At 39.8% G+C, this 19341-nt stretch overlaps 1 protein-coding gene and 1 long non-coding RNA gene across 2 annotated transcripts in view; one reads left to right on the top strand and one right to left on the bottom strand.

Annotated features, from left to right (window-relative positions):
- Nucleotides 1-14865, bottom strand: part of LOC134289462 (uncharacterized) — a 209586-nt gene extending 194721 nt beyond the window's left edge. The window contains exon 1 of the long non-coding RNA XR_009998535.1: nt 14219-14865. This is a non-coding gene — a long non-coding RNA (uncharacterized LOC134289462). The remainder of the gene's footprint in view (nt 1-14218) is intronic.
- The window catches only part of LOC109408720 (protein N-terminal asparagine amidohydrolase), a 97359-nt gene that overhangs the window by 56132 nt on the left and 21886 nt on the right, over nt 1-19341 (top strand). The window contains exons 2-4 of the mRNA XM_029874959.2: nt 5816-6016; nt 6090-6219; nt 16823-17005. Coding sequence (XP_029730819.1) covers nt 5894-6016; nt 6090-6219; nt 16823-17005 — 436 coding nt within the window. The 5' untranslated portion in view covers nt 5816-5893. The remainder of the gene's footprint in view (nt 1-5815; nt 6017-6089; nt 6220-16822; nt 17006-19341) is intronic.

The following is a 19341-nucleotide window of genomic DNA, read 5'->3' as shown; positions in this document are numbered from 1 at the left end:
ACCGAGCGTGGACATTAATTGTCCTTTTTTGTAACAATGGCGTAATGGCAAGTAGAATATATCATTTGTAGGGTTCCCTTATTGTTTGTTCGTAATTTGGCAGCCAGCGCGGGCCATTAATTGTAATTTTTTTTTATTTGTTACACTATCGATGCTTGTGAATATCGTGTTTTATAAAAACCAAGCTGTGAGTCGATCTTGTGGCATTTTGAACTTACGAAAATTTTAAAGCCGTTTCATACGTTAGACCTTAGGTTCATTTGGCTGAGTGTACAGAAGAATAATTTATGAAACAGCCTTCAAATAATTCATAATGATTGGCATGAATTTCATAAGGTTGCTATATGAATTGTCTCACAGCTTGGCTTTCATATATGTTTAGCGACATGGCATTCTCAAGCGTCGATAGCCATGTGGATTAAACAGGAGCTCATTGATCACGATCACGACGTTCATGGATCGAATCTAGTCTGCATCCTTTTAAGTTTTATTTTTGCTTTTTTCATAAGTCTATCTTATGAAATTTGTCATAACAAGCACGATAAATTTTCATAAGGTAATGTTTAGTTACATCAAAATTCATAAAGGGTTCTATACTATTTCCCGGAAAGACAATTCCCGGAAATCATTTCCCGGATACCCCATTTCCCGGAAAGACATTTTCCGGAATAGCCCATTTCCCGGAAAACCATTTTCCGGAATGCTCCATTTTCCGGAATGCCTAATTTCCCGGAAAGGCAATTCTAGGAAAACCTGAGAAGAGGCTGTCCATTAATTACGTAAGGGAATTTTTACTATTTTTCGACACCCCCTCCCCCCCATTGTAAGATTTTTTGTATGACAACCCAAGCAATTTTGTATGGCGCGTAAGATTTCTCTGATTTTCCCTTCTTCTAGCAATGGGCTGTTCTTTCGAGGCCTGTTTTTCGTCGCTAGCCTAATAACAATTTGGCTTAGTAATAATGTGGCCAAATGTATTTTCGGCCTAATAAGCCACGCCCAGTCGTTATGCAAAAACTTGAAGTTGGCTTCTTGTTATTTACAGTTTTAAAGGTTTAGTATCAAAAAGGCAAAAAACATATGAGAGAAACAATAAGAGGGTGAGTGCTACAGATAAATGTAATACAGTATACTCTTCTTTGATATAGTCATTCATTAACTTCCCCATTTTTAAAATTTGACGTCTCTCATTTATTTTTTCATTTCAATGTTTTATTTTTGTTTTTTTTTTTTGTTCGCGTCTGATGTGTAGGTTTCAGAAGCGTAGTCTAAAAGATGAGCTGACTTTTTCATTTCTTGGGCTAATGATATTGACTAATTTGCAACCGAGCTCGTAAATAGTAAGAAACTTTGGACCAAGAGTATACTAGTCTAGTCTAGTCTAGTCTACACATACACAGCCATTCATTGAAAGAATCCTGGAAAATGATAGAATCGACTACTTCCATCATTTTTCTTGTCATTATTAATGCTTGCAGTACATCGTAGATGTATTACAAGGATTAAAGCGGCCAGGCCTACTGTGCAGCGTTTTGTTTGTTTTTTTTTATTAATGAACGGGGACATCACGTACCAACCGCTCAGTTTTATAGAAGTAGAACACGTAAAAATCGGTGGGAGTGACGTTGCTAAGAAGGTTAATGTCACTCCTGGGTCCATAGTTTCCGCAACCAACCGAGCTCGTAAATAGTAAGAAACTTTGGACCAAGAGTATACTGGTGACAAACTACGCGCAAAATGCAATCGCTACCATTTTATTAGATATTATTCCTTTTTCGTTTTCCTTCCAAATTTATCTTTTGGAATTACAGCTGCCAGAAAAAAATGAAAACTTTCCTTCATTAACCGTTATGTGTCCGACAAACTTTTTGCTTTTTTCTACACCGTGCATTTTAAATGAACGCTAGGTACCCGGGTACCCTGTCGGCCACATAAGGGTTAAACAATGGCCGTTCATTCAAGATGTAGTGATAAAACTGTTGGCACTATAACCGCTAATATTTTTTAATTTTTTGTCGAAGATTTGGAATGAAAGCCCTGCTTAAATTCTTCAACGAACATCAACTAAAATAAGTCAATTATTGTGCATTTCATAAAAATTCAATGAGTCTGGGAATAGCGATAACAATTTTCCGGGAAATGTTCCATTCCGGAAAATGGGTTTCCGGGAAATGGATCATTCAGGGAAATGTTTTCCGGAAAATGTCTTTCCGGAAAATGATTTTCCGGGAAATGTCATAGAATCTCATAAAGTATTTTGATGAATTTCGTTAGTTTTTTTTTTCACTGAGTGTAGTAAAACACAGCAACGCACAGTGGTCCAGATTTTGAAATACGTGGCAAAAATTACCAAATCATAGTAGTCTGCTAGTTTTAGCCTAAATGAATAAACTGAAACAATATTGAGCTCTCAATTTCATATTTATGGCATTTTCATTATTTGTCGATTTTTTCGAACGAACTCCGAACAAAATTGCTGTTTTTTGGTTATACACATATCATTATGGCGTTTATGTTTTGGCAGCTCTTGGCAGCTGCAATTTTTCCTAATCAATTCTGCATACTTAGACGAGCGTTTGAACCGAATATCTGTGTGGGGAGTAGCTGGGAGCGATTTGTAAGATACTTTGAAGTTGAAGTATAAGAATTTCTCGTACTAATAATATGTGATGTTAATTTTGAAGCCAAAAGTGTTATTTTTATATTTTTCTTCCACTGCAGGTGTCTGATATACACAAGAACTTACGAATAAACTTGTGGAAACCTTCGAATTACTTATATTATTAGACTTTTGTAGTGGTTGAACTTGCTTGTGTACTTTATCAAAAAATCAGCAATTTTTTAGCGCTGTAAAAAGATACAAAATCATGATTTCTAATTTATTTGAAAGACAGTCAACGCTTCTGATGTTGAAGATCTATGTTCGAAATACTGACACCCATTTAAAAGATGTTCAAAAATTGAATTTCTGCCAACTTTTCTCAAAATTGGACCATTGTGCAACGCACATTTCATTTTCATTGCACGAAGAAAATGTTTGATAGATCTCAGGTCACTTTGCCAGATATCGCGTGAGCGAAAAAATGACAAAAAAAAAACCTAAGGCCGTCTTTGTCTTTTCATGCAGAACTGTCACAGTGACCTGATAATAGTCAAATCCTGCAATGAAAAATTAATGCTATGCTCGCAGAGCTGTTTATCAGTCTATTAATAAAAACTCTGCTTCTTCATATCCACAGGTGCTGGTAATGAGTATAGTGTCCACTGTCTAGTGTTAAGTTTCTCTTTTCGATTACCGGATTGATTACCGAACGTTCAGCTGTTGAAAATTCGGTAAAAAAAATACCGTATACTGTAAAATAATCTAAGTGTGTGCTGTTCAATCATTCCACAAACTAGCGATTGGTAAAGAAGCGAGCAAAAAGATGGATCGAATTTGGATATAGAATTCAGAATAAACTATATGTAGTCTGACCACTGTGCTCTCTTCAATGCACACTTTTTGTATTTGGTATTCTCGCAATATGCCCTGTCCAGCCTATCTTCCCAGTTTTGCCCTAAACTCTAAGTGCTTCAAGTTCATCGGCCTCATTGAAGCACAGTACACGGCATTTTTGGCTGGATTCATGGGTGAACGCGCTACAACAGACCAGATGTTCGCCATCTGCCAGGTGTTGCAGAAATACCACGAATACAACATGCCCACACATCACTTGTTGATCGATTTCAAATCGGCGTATGACACAATCGATCGAGAACAGCTATGGCAGATTATGCACGAATACGGATTCCCGGATAAACTGATACGATTGATCAAGGCGACGATGGATCAACAGTTGGATAAAAATCGATAACCAGTTATTGAGGCGTCCAATTTGAATGCGGTCTTCGGTAATGTTGTAGCTAATAGAGTAGCCCAGGAGTACCAAAGGTCAACTAACACTCTAAGACCCTTAGAAAAATGCTACGGGAAATTGAATGAAAAACGTCGTTTTCCCATGGTAATTCCCATACAAACTTTGAAGGGCTTGTGCAGTCAGTTTTCAAGCAAATGAGCTCAAATTTTGGGAGAAGGCTTAGAATCTGGTTACGAATCGAAAAAGCACTGTGGAGCAAAAACGATTGAACCACGCTAATAACCATCCCACAAATAGTACTTACATTCTATCTTGACAATTAGACCCATTCATTGACTGTTAATAAACATCAATTTGTAGATGCACAACTGTAGTGCCCACCCAACCTACGTAGGATCATAAACTAGTGGAGAACAATAACTTCCTCTGAGCAGGAGGTGTGGCGATAATCGATGCGCTGAGACAATACGTATAGATGATACTCCGTGATTACATTTCCAGATGCAAATTTAATAGACAACATCTTTCACCTGTCGTCGCCGTCGATGTGTGTCAGAACTGAAACAATGACAGTGCCATTACCTGTGTGCATTTGTAATTATCATTCAAGAAATGCAAACTACATATGTATAGCGCTGAATTAAGCACGTGCTCATAAAGTAGTCCAACCTAATGACTCTGTCTGGGAAAGAGATGTAGTTCACTCTAAATTACACTCCGGAGACGGAATTAATTTAGTCATCGAGAGGTTGTTCACTAACAAGGGGGGAGGAGGGGGGGTTGGCGGTGCATGCAATTTCAATTATATTTGTGATTGATACTCGTTTGTCAGTCGATGGAAAACAACCAGTCTATCGGGCTGACTGCGGATCCCATTCCCATTGACTGTGTTGGTTCGAACCCCATCATATCGACGACGAAATGCAATGATGTGCGCTCAACTGATTATCTCATCTTCTTCTCTAATGATAATCAACAACAGATCCAAAGTCCACAGCGGACATGACAAGTGTGTTCGACACTCTGGAACTAGGCAACACAACAAAACTTCACTTACAAGACCATTAATCATGCATTGTGTGTTCAGGTGGAATTCATGTTGTGTGTAGCTAATCTCGAATCTGACGAGATGACGACGACGACCACGACGGTTCCGAGTGTGATGTGCACTTTGAAATCGCACAATCTTGCTTTTAAGAACATGGTTGCCATATTGTCCATTTTTGTCAGCATTATAGGCTGTGTGAAGTCAATGTCAATATCAAAGACTCCCGTACGAGCTGAAGGTGGTTTTAGAAGCTTTAAATAATCATACAATTCGTTTTCACCTCGTCCACAGCGGAACTTAGTTCCTGTATAACGTAAAATAGTTCCTGTATAACGTAAAATCAAACTCAAAACATGGTCAAAAACAACCTATTTGGCGTCAGAAGGCCGGATGCAGAAGTGTGTTTGTTTTTCCTTTTGGGAAATTCATCTTAGATTTTTATAACAAAACCAGGCACCCTTGCTTCCTAGTCTCGAATAAGGAAGAAAGAAAAGCTTGGTGACGCCCTCGTTCGATAACAGTAACGCACCGAGAGCTGCGACCATACCCTGACTGTCCAATATAGCTGAAAGCTTTGACGTCCCAACGACGACAACGACCAATATCTTCATAATTTAATCTTCAGAAAACCATTAATGCCGTACCTATGAGATGCAAGACGCAGGCAATGAATGAATAAAATATGTTGCCTAGACTTTGCTATTCGGATCATTGCCATGATGCGCGCGACTTGCCAAGCCCATGTGTCATGTCACGTAGTGAGAGCTACGTTCCATACCATCGAATGACGACGACCACGTGAATACACATCTCACGGCGGACAAACGCAAGCGATCAATCAACAACCGAAACCTTGTAGCAACGCAATAACTCACCCAAAATGTCATGTTTCGTTTGTTTTGATTTCCAGCGCTTCCCGCCTTCCCCATCGCCGGGCCGCAAGATCAACCGGTAGAAACGGAAACGCAACGCCCAAAATACGTCCACCATGGTGCTGGTGCTGAATGGTGTCCTACAGGATGAGTGTCCCATGGATACGCACTCGCTCTTCGTACAGCATCCGGTTTACCGGGAAACGGCCACACAGTTCCTGTCCATTCCAACGAAAACGGTATGTTGTTTATGGCAGTTATTCTAGAATTCCGATCGAAGTGTTTATATGCGATCGTTTGGTCACTTTACAGGTTGGTGCTCCCGGGTTGCTGTACGTGTGTCAACGAGAGATGGCCGCCGTGGCTCCACACGACAAAAATGTAAATATCATAGGATCGGACGATGCCACGACGTGCGTCATTGTGGTGGTGCGGCATTCAGGTGAGTCATTTGAAGGAATTGAGAAAACATAGATGTTTTCCTTTCTCGTAAACCCACTTACTTTCAGTCCATAGCACCCATGGTAATGTAGAGGGTCGCATTGAAAGACCTCCATTAGGCCGTCCCTTATTTTGCAAAAATTGGAAATGTTATAAGTTCGTTAGTGGAAAATGATCGTTTTAGCTAAGAAATGATCGTGTCAAAATTTGAAGTCCGTATCTCAAGGCTAAGTGGTCCCTCAAGGGACCTAAAGTTGTCAAAAATTGTATGGGACCAAAAAAACATGAAATTTTTTTCGACAAAAAAATACGCTATTCTACTAAAACCGGTGATTTTAGGACCCCAGGGGCCAAAAATGCGATATCTCTACTCGTTTTTGAGTTATTGAACAAAATAAGGTAAGTTTCCTTCGGAATCTAAAAAAATGGTCAAAAATGCTGATTTTTCAGTTGTTTTTTGTCAATATCTTGGAAACGAGTAAAGATATCGCAAATCTAATTACATTTTTGGCCCTTTAGGCTTTAGGGTCCTAAAATCACCGGTTTTAGTTGAATAGCGTATTTTTCTGTCGAAAAAAATTTCATGATTTTTTGGTCCCATACAATTTTTGACAACTTTAGGCCCTTGAGATACGGATTTCAAATTTTGACACGATCATTTTTTAGCTAAAACGATCATTTTCCACTAACGAACTTATAACATTTCTAAATTTTGCAAAATAAGGGACGGCCAAACCTCCATCCTGAGCGATTGTGGCCAGGTCAAATTTCTGTCGACTTGCTTGATTTCCTTGTTGAAACTGCACCGCTATAAGCATCTGAGCCTGCCTCTGTTGCGATGTCCACCCTGCCAATCTAATTCTTACATGAAGATTTCGCCCCCTCCTCTGTGTAGAGTGTGGCCGACCTACCTCCACTTTCGCTCCAGAATTTCTGTGGATATCGGCTTTTGATAGCATTGACGATGGAGCTACACGTTGGAGTTCCAATTCTGAGGTCACCATGCAAGAATCGCAAGAATTCGGCAAAGTTTAAGTTCTGGCCAAGGGCTATCACGTGTGGCCATTAACAATTTTGCATCATGACCTTAGATGGCAACACTGATCGATCTACAAAAGACCGTCCATAAACTGAGGGTGTTGCTAGTTATCAAGCAAAGTTTCTATCTCGGGATCGAAAGCGGATAGAAAAGTGACGTCTTCGGCAAAGTTTTTCAGGAGGACAAGAATATGCTGTGGATGTGGGCTTCGTGGCCGGTCGCTTAAAGGCGGCGGTCGTTTAGGCGTATCGTAAGCTTCGGAAGGTGTGTTCAATTCCCGCTCCGGTCGGTGGAAACTTTTCGTCAAAACGAAAAATGCATCACTGTGCCACAGGGTGTTCTGTTTGTTGTCTGAGGTCTAATTTAAGTAATGTGTTCAGTCTGTGCAGCCTCTGGCTGAAGACGGTGAACATGAACATTCTGAAAAGTTATTCAGAAGGACAAGAATATTCTGGAGGGATTCACCAATTGGGTTTTTTAATTAGGAAAAATGTATTGATTTTTTGATTCTACGAAAGAGCACCTTTTTCTGAACCACTAGATTTTTTTTTTCAGATTTTTAGAACTTTATTTTAGTACCTAAAATCGATTTCGAAGAGATTTATCGAAATCACCTTTTGACAGCTGGGCAACTGCTTGACAGCTCCGCCTAGTACAAAATGCGACGAGGGGTGATTCGCCAAATCGCTCCCACCCAAGTAACAAAATTAATTTTATAATGCTTTTGAAGTATTCTTCAACACCTGTGCTTTAAAACCATGCATAAACCAAATTGCTCTGCAAAACAACATCAACTAAACCATAAAACCGCCATAAGACCAAAGAGGCCCATCCTAAGATGCTCTTCGAGAGTTCTTTTTCAATTTCTCTTAAAACTTGTTGTACTTCCTAAGTTGTCTTCAAGGCGAATTGCTCTCTCCTTGTAGAATTCTTCAAGTGCACGATAAAACGATAATAAATTTGTCAGTGTTATTGCTGATGCAGCTTTTATGTCGACATAAAAGTTTGATGAAATAAATTGAAAAAAAAAACAATGTAAATGGCATATTATTGTAATTGGGATTAATTTATTACATAAATCGGAAATATTTCCGTGGTGTAACAAGGATCCCAAATGCCAAGCAAAATTCATCGTATATATGTTGCAAGATACTTCCAAAAATTGCAACGCGCTTCCATTATAATGCACTAATAAAATATTTAAAAATATTATTCCTGGTCATGCGAACATTGTTCATGAGTTTTCTCAACATGACTTCCATTGAAATCTAGGCCGGTGGTCGGTCCATTATCGATGGTTTTAATCAACATCACCATAAGATCGTCTTAAACTTCTTTCAACTCATGCCAGAGCTAAAAGCATAACTCAAGAATACTAGTATTTATAACGTTCTCAATGCAGCCAGGTTGGCCTCCATCAAGAACGTCTTAAATTTATTTCATCTTAAGCAAAGGTGAGAAGTATTTCTCAAGAGTACTCAGGTTTATAACGTTCTTGATGTAGGTTTATGCAAACTCCGCCGAGAACGTAATAAATCATGTTCGCCAAATTGTAAACAAACAATAAATTATCGCACCACGGTGGATTTTCTGAATTTCGTCCGATTAATTTTATCATCACCCCGGTACCGTTGCCAACCAGGCAGATCTTTTTCGATAACCAGCCTTGATGCGGTATGCTCCATTCCTCCGGTCAGCATTTCCAACAGGTAAGTAGTTGTTGACTTTAAAGATCGATGATTGGAACCCGGATTTCACGGGAATCGACGTCCTGGATGACTAAACCCACCTCGTTTCGGATGCTGCAACCGGAGGAACTTGGCACTGCACCGCACCGCGTCGCGGTTGGGTTTCCGGGTAGGTGTTCCTGATTGGCAGCAATAATGGAACGATGAGAATCAAAATCTGATGCTTGAGTTTTTTCTTGTATTTTTCATGTACCAAACTGTTCTTATGCGAGAACAGTTGCTCTTGATCAAGAACGGATGATTGAAGTTAACTACAAGAGCCTTATAAAACGGAAAATAAGTTCAACAGTTCTTGTTGTGTTTATGGTTTTATGAATTGAACCTCAAGTATTCTTGAAGGTGTTTTTAAAACCACATATTGACGAAGAATAGTTGTGCTCAGCTGATACTCCGATAAGATCAACTAGAATATACAATGTTCCGATAAAACTATCATAAAAACAAATAAAACCAAATAGAATCAAGATTGTTACTTGGGCATACAAACTTCAAATTGATTTTCAAATAGGTTCCCGGGCACCAAAATTCATGAAAATTTGGATTTCGGCTCAGTTTTGCATGCAGATTCAGAATATGGAATTATCTCAACACCGTTAAAGAAGCCAATTGGTTGGTGATTTCACCGCTAGGTGGCACTACCTATCAAGTATTCTTTGGAGAATTTCTTGGCTTTTCAGTCCGATTGTGAGATCAAAAACACCTTATGTTCTCTTACTCCGACGTTTCGAACCATATCGGATCTTTATCAAGGAATCTGTATTTATTTGGAAAGAGGTCCGAATCCCGATCACAAGTGATTTAAGTTACGATTTTCCGGATAAAAACGGACTGGAAAGTAAGTAAAACTTGACAAAAATACGTTAAAAAGACTGACAGTTAATTATTTGTAGCTAGAATATCGAATGACGGTTGAAAGATTGAAAAATCTACATGACGAAAAAAACGATCAAAAACTCGGTAATGTGTTAATTGTTCGTAAAGTGTCTTGTAAAACGAAAATAATTGTAATGTTCCGAATAAATACAGATTCCTTGATAAAGATCCGATATGGTTCGAAACGTCAGAGTAAGAGAACATAAGGTGTTTTTGATCTCACAATCGGACTGAAAAGCCAAGAAACTCTCCAAAGAATACACCAAGAACAGTCGTAATCTATCAACGGACTAGTTGTCAAGTAAAGTTTTAGACTTCTCTATCTTGGAATCGAAAGCAGATGGAAAGTGTCGTCTGCGGCAAAGTTGTTCAGAAGAACAAAATCATTCTGGAGATTAACCAATTGGTTATGTCACACAGTGTTGGTAAAAACTCAAATTCTCAAAACTCATGGTTGAGTTGTTTCACGCGCGATTCTTGACTCGCCAAACCCACCGCCGAAAAAATCATGCATGAGTTGACTCATGATTTCACTCATTTCTTTATTTCTTGGTGTTCTTAATGTTTACATCGAAGTTTTTAGGATTGTATGATAGAACAAAAGCAAATCTAGCGTACAACAACATTGAATGCCGTTCAAATTGATTTGGATTCGTTTTACAAGCGAACGAGATTTCGGCGCTTGACTCGTGAGTGCGAGATTTTGCATGAAATTCTCGCGCGTGAGAAAACGATTCAGAATCGCGTGCGAGTTTGCTCACGCGGGAGCGGTTCATGAGTGTGCTTTGAGTGTGAGTTTACCAACACTGATGTCACATTTTCCTGAAAACCATTCGCCCAAATTCCAAACGCCCAAATGACAAATACCCGAAAGTAACAAACGCCCGGAGAAACATCAAGAAATCTTACTTCAACTGTTTATAAAATGTTAAAGGCACAAATCTGACGAACAAAGCATCGAACCACGCTGCATTTGTTTATCCTGGCTTTGTTCACTTGCAAAAAGAGGCAGATAATCCAAATCAGACGAATTTATTCACGAATTTTCAAGATTTGGTTTCATGAAAACGTGAGTACGGGTTGAAGTTGGCCATTGTGGCAGCCATTTTGTTTTAATTATCTGCTGTTTAACCTTAAGGCATCGTCCACGTGTTTGGAAAAACGTTATTCGTCCAAATTCGGTCGGAATTAAACCTAAATCCTAAACCTAAGCCATTAACATTTCCAGGTTGTCAACGAAAAGTAACGGAATATGTTTTCATCAGAAATTCGCTCAGCTTTATAAAGCATTCCGTTTCCCAGATAGGTTCGAGAAGCATCAGAACCCGACTCCGGATAATCTAGTCCGACCTGTAATACTCGAACAACACAAAATTGATTCGGTGCACCTCTTATGTTTCATTTGGCTGACATTTTGGCCATTGACTTCTTTCAAGATGCTTATCTAAATATGGGAATGAAATTGTGAAAAAACACAAATATTTGAAAATGTAGACAGGTCTATTGTCCTTGACTCCATTATTATTTTAAAATTTCCCTAGCAATAAAAAAATACCTTAAAAGATTCTTTTTTGAAACTAGTGTACTGCTTTCTTCTGAAATTTCTTGAGGCATTCCTCCAAAAGTTCTTGCACAGATTTTAACACATTTCTTTCAAAGATTGATTCAGTAATTAGTTTATGTTTAATTGTTTACTTTTAGAAACTTCTGAAGGAAATTCTTCTAAAATTTTCTCTGGAAATTCTTTTGGATTTTTTCTGCGGGTTTCCCATGGAATTGTTCTAGGTGATCCTCCAAATATTCCCTAAAAAATGCCATTCCGAAAAACATTTCTTTACAGTTTCTTGTAGGGTTACACCTAGAAATTCTAGCAGAAATTCCTCCAAAGATTTCTTCGCAGATTCTCTCAGAGATTATTGCATGACTTCCTTTATGGATGTTTTCAGTTTTTTTCTTCTAAGAATTCGTTCAAACTTCTCCATATGTTTTTAAGAAATAATACTAGGAGTACCAGAATATACCAGAGGTAGTGCAAAGCATTGTTCAGTTCTTCCTAGTATTCCTTGCGAGATTCCATAAAAAAAAATTCGCTTAACAAATTTATTCATTAATTTCATCAAAAATTTCTCCACGATTATGGTTTAAAAAATCAGCGATACAAAAATATAAACTGAAAAAAAGAATCAGCAAGTTTGTCAGTCATATCTTGATAAATTGTTCAATAAATTCTTCGAAGCAATTATTCCTGGGGTATGTCCAGGAGTTCTTTCAGGGATTACACTGATATATGTTGCCCTTTACTGGCATTTAGCAGATTTGCTGGTATGTCATAAGCATACAGAAAAACTTGTAGTTAGAAGACACAGACTGTTCTGTAGCTTAGTTGGTTAAAGCACCGGTCTAGCAAATACGGGGTCGTGGGTTCGAATCCCACCAGAACGCGATTTTTTTCAAAAATGCATCTCTCAATTTGTCAATTAGCAACATTCTGTGTCTTCTAACTACAAGTTTTTCTGTATCTTTCAGGGATTGCTACAGATTTTTTTGGGGTTTTTTGAAAGAATCTTCACAGGCATTTTCTGTCCAGGGATTCATTTCAGGGAATCAGATGATCCTTGAGAATTCCTCCAGTATTATTTTGTCCAATTTCTGGTAGGTCTGCTTAAAAAACTCTTGAAATATCGTTGAAGGAATTTCAGGAAATATTTTTGATGGAACCGCCAGGAATAACTCCAAAAAGAACCGTTGTAGGGTATTCTGTTGGAATCTCTGAAGAAATTTCTCAAGGAATTTATGGAGGAACTTTTAAAGTAATTTGCGCAGGATTGTTTCAAAGGTGGCGGATTTTTATGAAGAAAAAAACCCATGGAACAACTTTTAAATAAATCCCTTGCTGAAATTTCTTAAGAAATCCTTAAAATATTGAAAGAGTCCCTGGAGAAAAATCTAAAGAAATTTTGGAAAAAAATCATGTATTCATGTTGGAATTTCGATGAAAATTAATAAAGGAATTTTCAAAGAAATCTTCAGTCCTATTCCTGTAAAAATGTCAGATTATGGAGCATTTTCTGAGGAATCTCATGAAACTCTGGAGGAATTTGGAAGGAATCCATGGAAGGATTTATCAAAAACTCGTTTAGTTTCTGGATAAATCTTAAGCGAATTTCAGAAAAAAATAAATATGAATGAATCTGTTTATTTCCTAAGGAAATCTCTGGAAGAATTCTTGAAGAAATTCTCGCAGGTATTCTAGAAGGATTCGCTCAAGAATTACTTAAGGTTTCAAGAAAGCTTCCTAAAGAGATCACTGGAATATTTTCAGATGAAATCAATGGAGAAATAATTGAAGACAATCCGTGAATTTCTGAATGAATCTTTCCTGTAACTTCTGGAGGAATCTCTCGAAAAAATTCTGAAGGAATTCTAATGAAATTCATTGAGGAATTTCTGAAGTAATCCTGCAAGATTTTCTAAAATAAACATTTGAGAAATGTTTGCAGGAATATTTAATAGAAATTCCGAAGAAAATTTATAAATGGTTCCTTGGTACTTTTTTTTTTTGAAAGAGTGCATGTAAAGGAATTTCTGGAAGAATCCTTCGTGGTCGTGCGGTTAGTGGCGGCAGTCGTCTAGGCGTTTCGTAAGCCTCGGAGTGTGGGTTCGATTCCCGCTCCAGTCGGTGGAAACTTTTCGTCAAACGAAAAATTCATCACTGGGCCACTGGGTGTTCTGTGTCTTGTCCGTTGTCTAATGTAAGTAATGTGTTCAGTCTGTGCAGCCTCTGGCTGAAGACGGTGTGAATTGTCTTTAAAAAAAAAATTTCATCGGAGGAATTTCTAAAAAATATTAGGAAAAATTTCAGAATACCTCGCAAGGGGGCATCCATTAAGTACGTCACGCTCATAGGGGTGAGGGGGGGGGGGTTACCGAAAGTGTGACAAGCAATGTATTAGGTATACAAAAAATCCGTACGAAGGGGGAGGGGGGTCCAAAATTCTCAGATTTTGCGTGACGTACTAAATGGATGCCCCCAAGATGATTGATTTCTGAAAGAATCACTGGAAAATTTATATAATTCAGAGGAGTTTTTTGATCGAATCCCTAGAATATGTATGAAACATAATATTTTTTGACATATAGAGTAAATTGTAATATTCATATTTTTATGAGGATGCAGAATAGTTTGAAAAATCGATTTATTAATTCAGGAAGGTGGAATAAAACTTTTTTGACACTGGAAACGGAGAATTTTCCTATAAGGCTGAACATTTTGAAACAGCCTCTGGTAACTTCTTAAATTTATGAGGGCGCTCGAAAAAATACGAGTTAACTATAATGACCTGTTGAAAATGCTTTGACATCCATGTGCACAACAGAACATGTGCTCGATGAACAAATTGAGATTTGAAATTATGAAAAGAAATCCACGTACTCCGGTGAGACTCGAACTCACGACTCCCAATTCGCTAGACGGGCGCTTCTATTCCTTCAAGCTACGGAGTCACTCGACTATCTCCGTCGCCAGCAGGCCTAGAACTGAACTCGATTCCACAATCGCACATGGTTATCTTCTTTTCACAATCCAAACCCCCTTCGGATGGGATTAGATGAACATCTAACACATTGTCTGTTGTGCACATGTATGTCAAAGCGGGAGAGGAAGTTATTTTTAATTGTCGAGAGCTTCGGGCACTGCCTCCCAATCACTTATTGGTATGGCAATTAGTGTGCAGTCGGACTCTCGACGGGTCGGTCCTCGGCCGACCGAATACGGTAAGGGTGACCGTAGCACCTTACAAATGTCAATTTCTTGATTTTGCTTTGGCTGACCAAGCCATGTGGGAAATTACACTGTTGAAAATGCTTTGACATCCATGTGCACAACAGAACATGTGCTCGATGAACAAATTGAGATTTGAAATTATGAAAAGAAATCCACGTACTCCGGTGAGACTCGAACTCACGACTCCCAATTCGCTAGACGGGCGCTTCGTCTAGCGAATTGGGAGTCGTGAGTTCGAGTCTCACCGGAGTACGTGGATTTCTTTTCATAATTTCAAATCTCAATTTGTTCATCGAGCACATGTTCTGTTGTGCACATGGATGTCAAAGCATTTTCAACAGTGTAATTTCCCACATGGCTTGGTCAGCCAAAGCAAAATCAAGAAATTGACATTTATAATGACCTGTTGATACCGCCAAATTATAAAACGAATTCTTTTCCATGATTCAAGCTTCTTGAATATGTCTCTTGCCGCCAAATGACTATATTACTGAATACGCTAAATTGGGACGCCCCCTGGGCTATAGTTGAGCGAAAGAAGAAGAAGAGTAGATACTCGAACGTCTTGAATATGGACCTGGCTGACGTCGGTACCAAGAGTACTTTTAGTCGGAACGGTGCGGAGTCGATTATCCTCGTTGTCCTGGCCTAACAAGTAGTTCGAACTGTAAGATAGACGACAACTTCACTCACAGCGATCACCTGGCCGTTCGCTTCAGTATCAACTACAACAACAGCATGCAGCGGGTAGCGGTAGAGGAAGAGGCGTCCAGGCCAAGGCCAAGCCCTCGAAGGTTGAGGACATCATACTTCAACGACAAAATATTTAGGGAACCGCTTCGACATGAACGAAACCTACTCGGTTTAAGGAGAAACTTCAGAGAACTCAAACATGGCTGCCACAATAGCCGACTTAGTCCCCTACTCACGTTTTCAAGAGCACCAAGCTTGAAAATTCGTAAACAATTACTCTCGATTTGGAAAAGCTGCCTCTTTTTGCAAGTGAGCAAAGCCAGGATAAACAAGTGCGGCTTGGTTTGATACATCGTTCGTCAGATTTGTACCTCTAAAGTTTGTTTGCAAAATTGCATTGGGATTTCTTGATGTTTCACGTAGACGAGCTGGAAGCCGTGTTCACGCAAGGCCGAGATAAGAGAAAGCAAAAAGGCCTGCTTTGAAAGCCTCTGTCAGAGTGCCAATGCGAATCCGTGGGGTGATGCCTAGGTACAAGATAGTGATGGCCAAGACAAAAGGTTACTGGTTCCAATAGAGCAGTCTCCAGATATATTGGAGGGTATTTCTCCCGCTTCATCCTAGTCCTTGACCTCCTTTCGTAGGACAAACGCGGGCTGGCGTTGAGGTCACCAACAAGGAAATTCAAGGGATAGCAAAGTCCCTTAGTGCAGGTAAGGCCCCAGGTTCGGACAGAGCTCCGAACCTGGTCTTAAAAGTATCTATTGAAGTGGCTCCCGGGATGTTCAGGCTTGCTATGCAGAAATGCATGGACAAGAGAGTTTTCCCAGAGGTTTGGAAGCGGCAGAACTTGATTCTATTATCAAAGACAGGGAAACCCGCCGACATATAGACCAATATGCTTCATCAACACGGCGGGGGGATGGTGTTCGAAAAGATCATCCTCAGCAGAATGCTGAGGCACACCGATGGTGTAAATGGTCTCTCGAGTAGCCAGTACGGCTTCCGGAATCGACGTCCCCTTCCGTAGAGGCTATCCTGTAGATTACAAGGACAGCCATAAGAGTATAAGAGGAGGGGGTTTCGCTGCTGTGCAGTAGTGACTCTGGATGTAAGGATCGTGTTCAATAGTGCCAGTTGGTTGGCTATTACCCATGCGTTGCCTCGTCTGGGGTTACCCTGGTACCTGTACAAGATCCTCGGAAGTTATTTCCTGAATCGAGTACTAGTTTAAGACACAGAGGTAGTTCGGAAGTGCTTTCACATAAGGAGTCCCGCAAGGTTTCATCCTGGGTTCGATGTTATGGAATGTCGTGTACGACGAGGTGTATGATTTCCGAATCTCGGTGAATGATTTTTGGAATGCTAAAGATGGGCGATTTCTATGGACTCACTACTACCAAGAGATACATAAAATATAAGTTGTGGTACTGATTTACATGAAATATATGATTTATCTTATTCACAGGCTCCGGTGCGGTGGCGCTAGCTCACCTCGATGGCAACGGTACCGATGAGGCTGTTTCGACGATGGTCGCCCGCGTCCAGGAACTTGCCTTCGGTTATCCTGAGGGTAGAATCGAACTACAGCTGATAGGTGGCTTTAAAGATTCCCAAGGCTACGCGGAGGACCTATTCAGCAACATCATGCGTAAGTATCGTTTTTCTCTAAGGGAGGGTATTTTGTTTGTTTGCAAATATTGCAAGAGTGATTTTGCATCATTACCGATCGTCGCGTACTTCCCATCAACGCCTTTCAACCGCTTTGAATACTGCAAGCCTCGAGTACCGAGCTTTATTGATAATCATTTATGATTTCAATCCCCGGAGCAACACTATTCAAAAGACCCATCCACACACCTCTCTGCTGACCCGACAAAGACGTTTTATATCCCACATTTGAAACGGCCGACGATAAAGAGGCATCGGTCCCGGGCGGCATCGTAAACGAATCCCACTCTAGGTACTAGCCAAGCTAGAGTCAGATAGAGTCTCTATACAATCGACTGGCGTCACAGCTCACAAGTCATCGATATTGCACAAAAGTCACTATTTCTAATTTGCGAAATATTCATATCCACTGGGCAAAGCGGCCGTGCGAGGAAAAGAGTGCGCCATTATGCTTTGTCGGTGTTCATCTTTCATAATCGCATACCTGGGGAGTAGGGTGCGACTTATTTTTAAAAAGTTGTTGATAACTGAAATTTGTGTGCTCTTCTAGTATCGAATCACATGAAAACTTCCATTTTTTGGTAAATAAAAATGAGATTGAAAAATGCACATGCGTCCTTGAGAAGGATTTTCAAAATATTATTTAAAAAAACTGACACCGTATTTGAAAAAATAAGAAAAAAAATCGTTTTACAAACTTTTTAGCAGATCATTTTGAAAGAGAAACAAGTAAAAAGATTGAAAATTCTCAAGAAAATCAAAATATAAAAAGAATAAAAGTGGAAGCCATTGAATTACTTATAATTTTCAAGGCGCCACAAAATCATACGACATCAAATCAGTAACAAATTTTGAAAACGACGTATAATCAATGCTACACCATTGAGTATACGTCGTTTTCAAAATTTGTTACTGAAATATTCGAAAATTTTCAAGCAATAAGCCACACCCTATTGGAGAGTATCATACCTATCATACCTCTGTCGCATCGCTAGGGGACAAAACAACCGGACACCTCTATCGAAGATTTATGGTTTGGGAAACGAGTATGAGTACTCCTTTATACAAGCAAAAAAAAAAAGAACTCGAAAAAGGCACACCGTACCGGACAAACATCGGGAATCGTCTCTCTATTTCATCCTCGAGAAGCATCATCCACCAGAAGGAAGCTTAGCTCCCCGAGCTCCCCGAGCTCCCCGAGAGTGGTCAAATTTTAATGATCACCGCCCGCCCACACGACGCCCACCAATCAAGGCATACATCATCACCTTATTTCCGAGAAGAGGGTAGCATTTCCAAAATAACCGAAAAACCCGGAAATTAATCCAAATTGATGAAGCAGGATTAGATAACACCCATTAGTCTTAGCGTGGTGGTCATCGTCGTCGTAGTCGTCGTCCCCTGAACGACAGACAGCCATGAGCCAGGGAGAAAGTGCTCACATTCTTCTTATGCTCGCTTGCTCAACCCATTTTCCCGCCCCACATGTTTGTTGGGGATCAGCTCCGGTGAGGTTGGCTCGTTCGTGGTAGCATCATCCCCATCAACAAGGTTCGTTGAATGGTGGTCGTTGGTCAATTTTCGGGAAACAGCAGATTGGAACAAGATTATCGGGTTGCAACATTGGAGTGGTTATGATATCTCCGTTTTAGGTTGATGCCCGAAGGGGGTTGGGAAGGAAGTGGTAAAAATTTAGAATCTAAGCTGAAAATCAGTTGTGAACGAGAAACATGTGGTTGAACTTACTGAGTAAAAAAGAGACACGACATCCCTTTCAGAGATAAGTGCTTTTACAGGTAATATCAATTGACATTACCGTCTCTTTGGTGAACGTTATTCTATAAAAAATGAACATCTATTTCATCAAGTTACCCTCCTAATAAAAGCGTCTCAACTAAAGTCATCATTACAAGCATTCATTTGTTCAACATCACCTTTAAGATAAGACATAATCAACAATAGTATAAAATACACATAAATAAAAACAAAAAAAAACAATGGTACGTCACAATAATCGGTTTGTGGCTGCCGTTCTCCATCCTCGGTCGCGCCCAATGCTCGCCAGGTCACGATCCACCTGGTCCGCCCATCGTGCTCTCTGCGCTCCACACATTCATGTGCCAGCTGGATCAGCTGCAAACAACAGCTTTGCAGGGTTGTTGTCCGGCATTCTTGCAACATGCCCAGCCCACCGTATCCTCCCGGCTTTGGCCACCTTCAGGGTTCGCCGTAAAGTGCAGCGAGCTCGTGGGTCACACACCGTTCTCCTGCACACCGCCGAAGATCGTCCTTAGCACGCGTCGCTCGAAAACTCCG

The sequence above is a fragment of the Aedes albopictus genome, chromosome 3, assembly GCF_035046485.1.
Source record: "Aedes albopictus strain Foshan chromosome 3, AalbF5, whole genome shotgun sequence".
In the NCBI taxonomy this organism is placed as follows: domain Eukaryota; kingdom Metazoa; phylum Arthropoda; class Insecta; order Diptera; family Culicidae; genus Aedes; species Aedes albopictus.
This window is presented reverse-complemented; position numbering and strand designations above follow the sequence as displayed.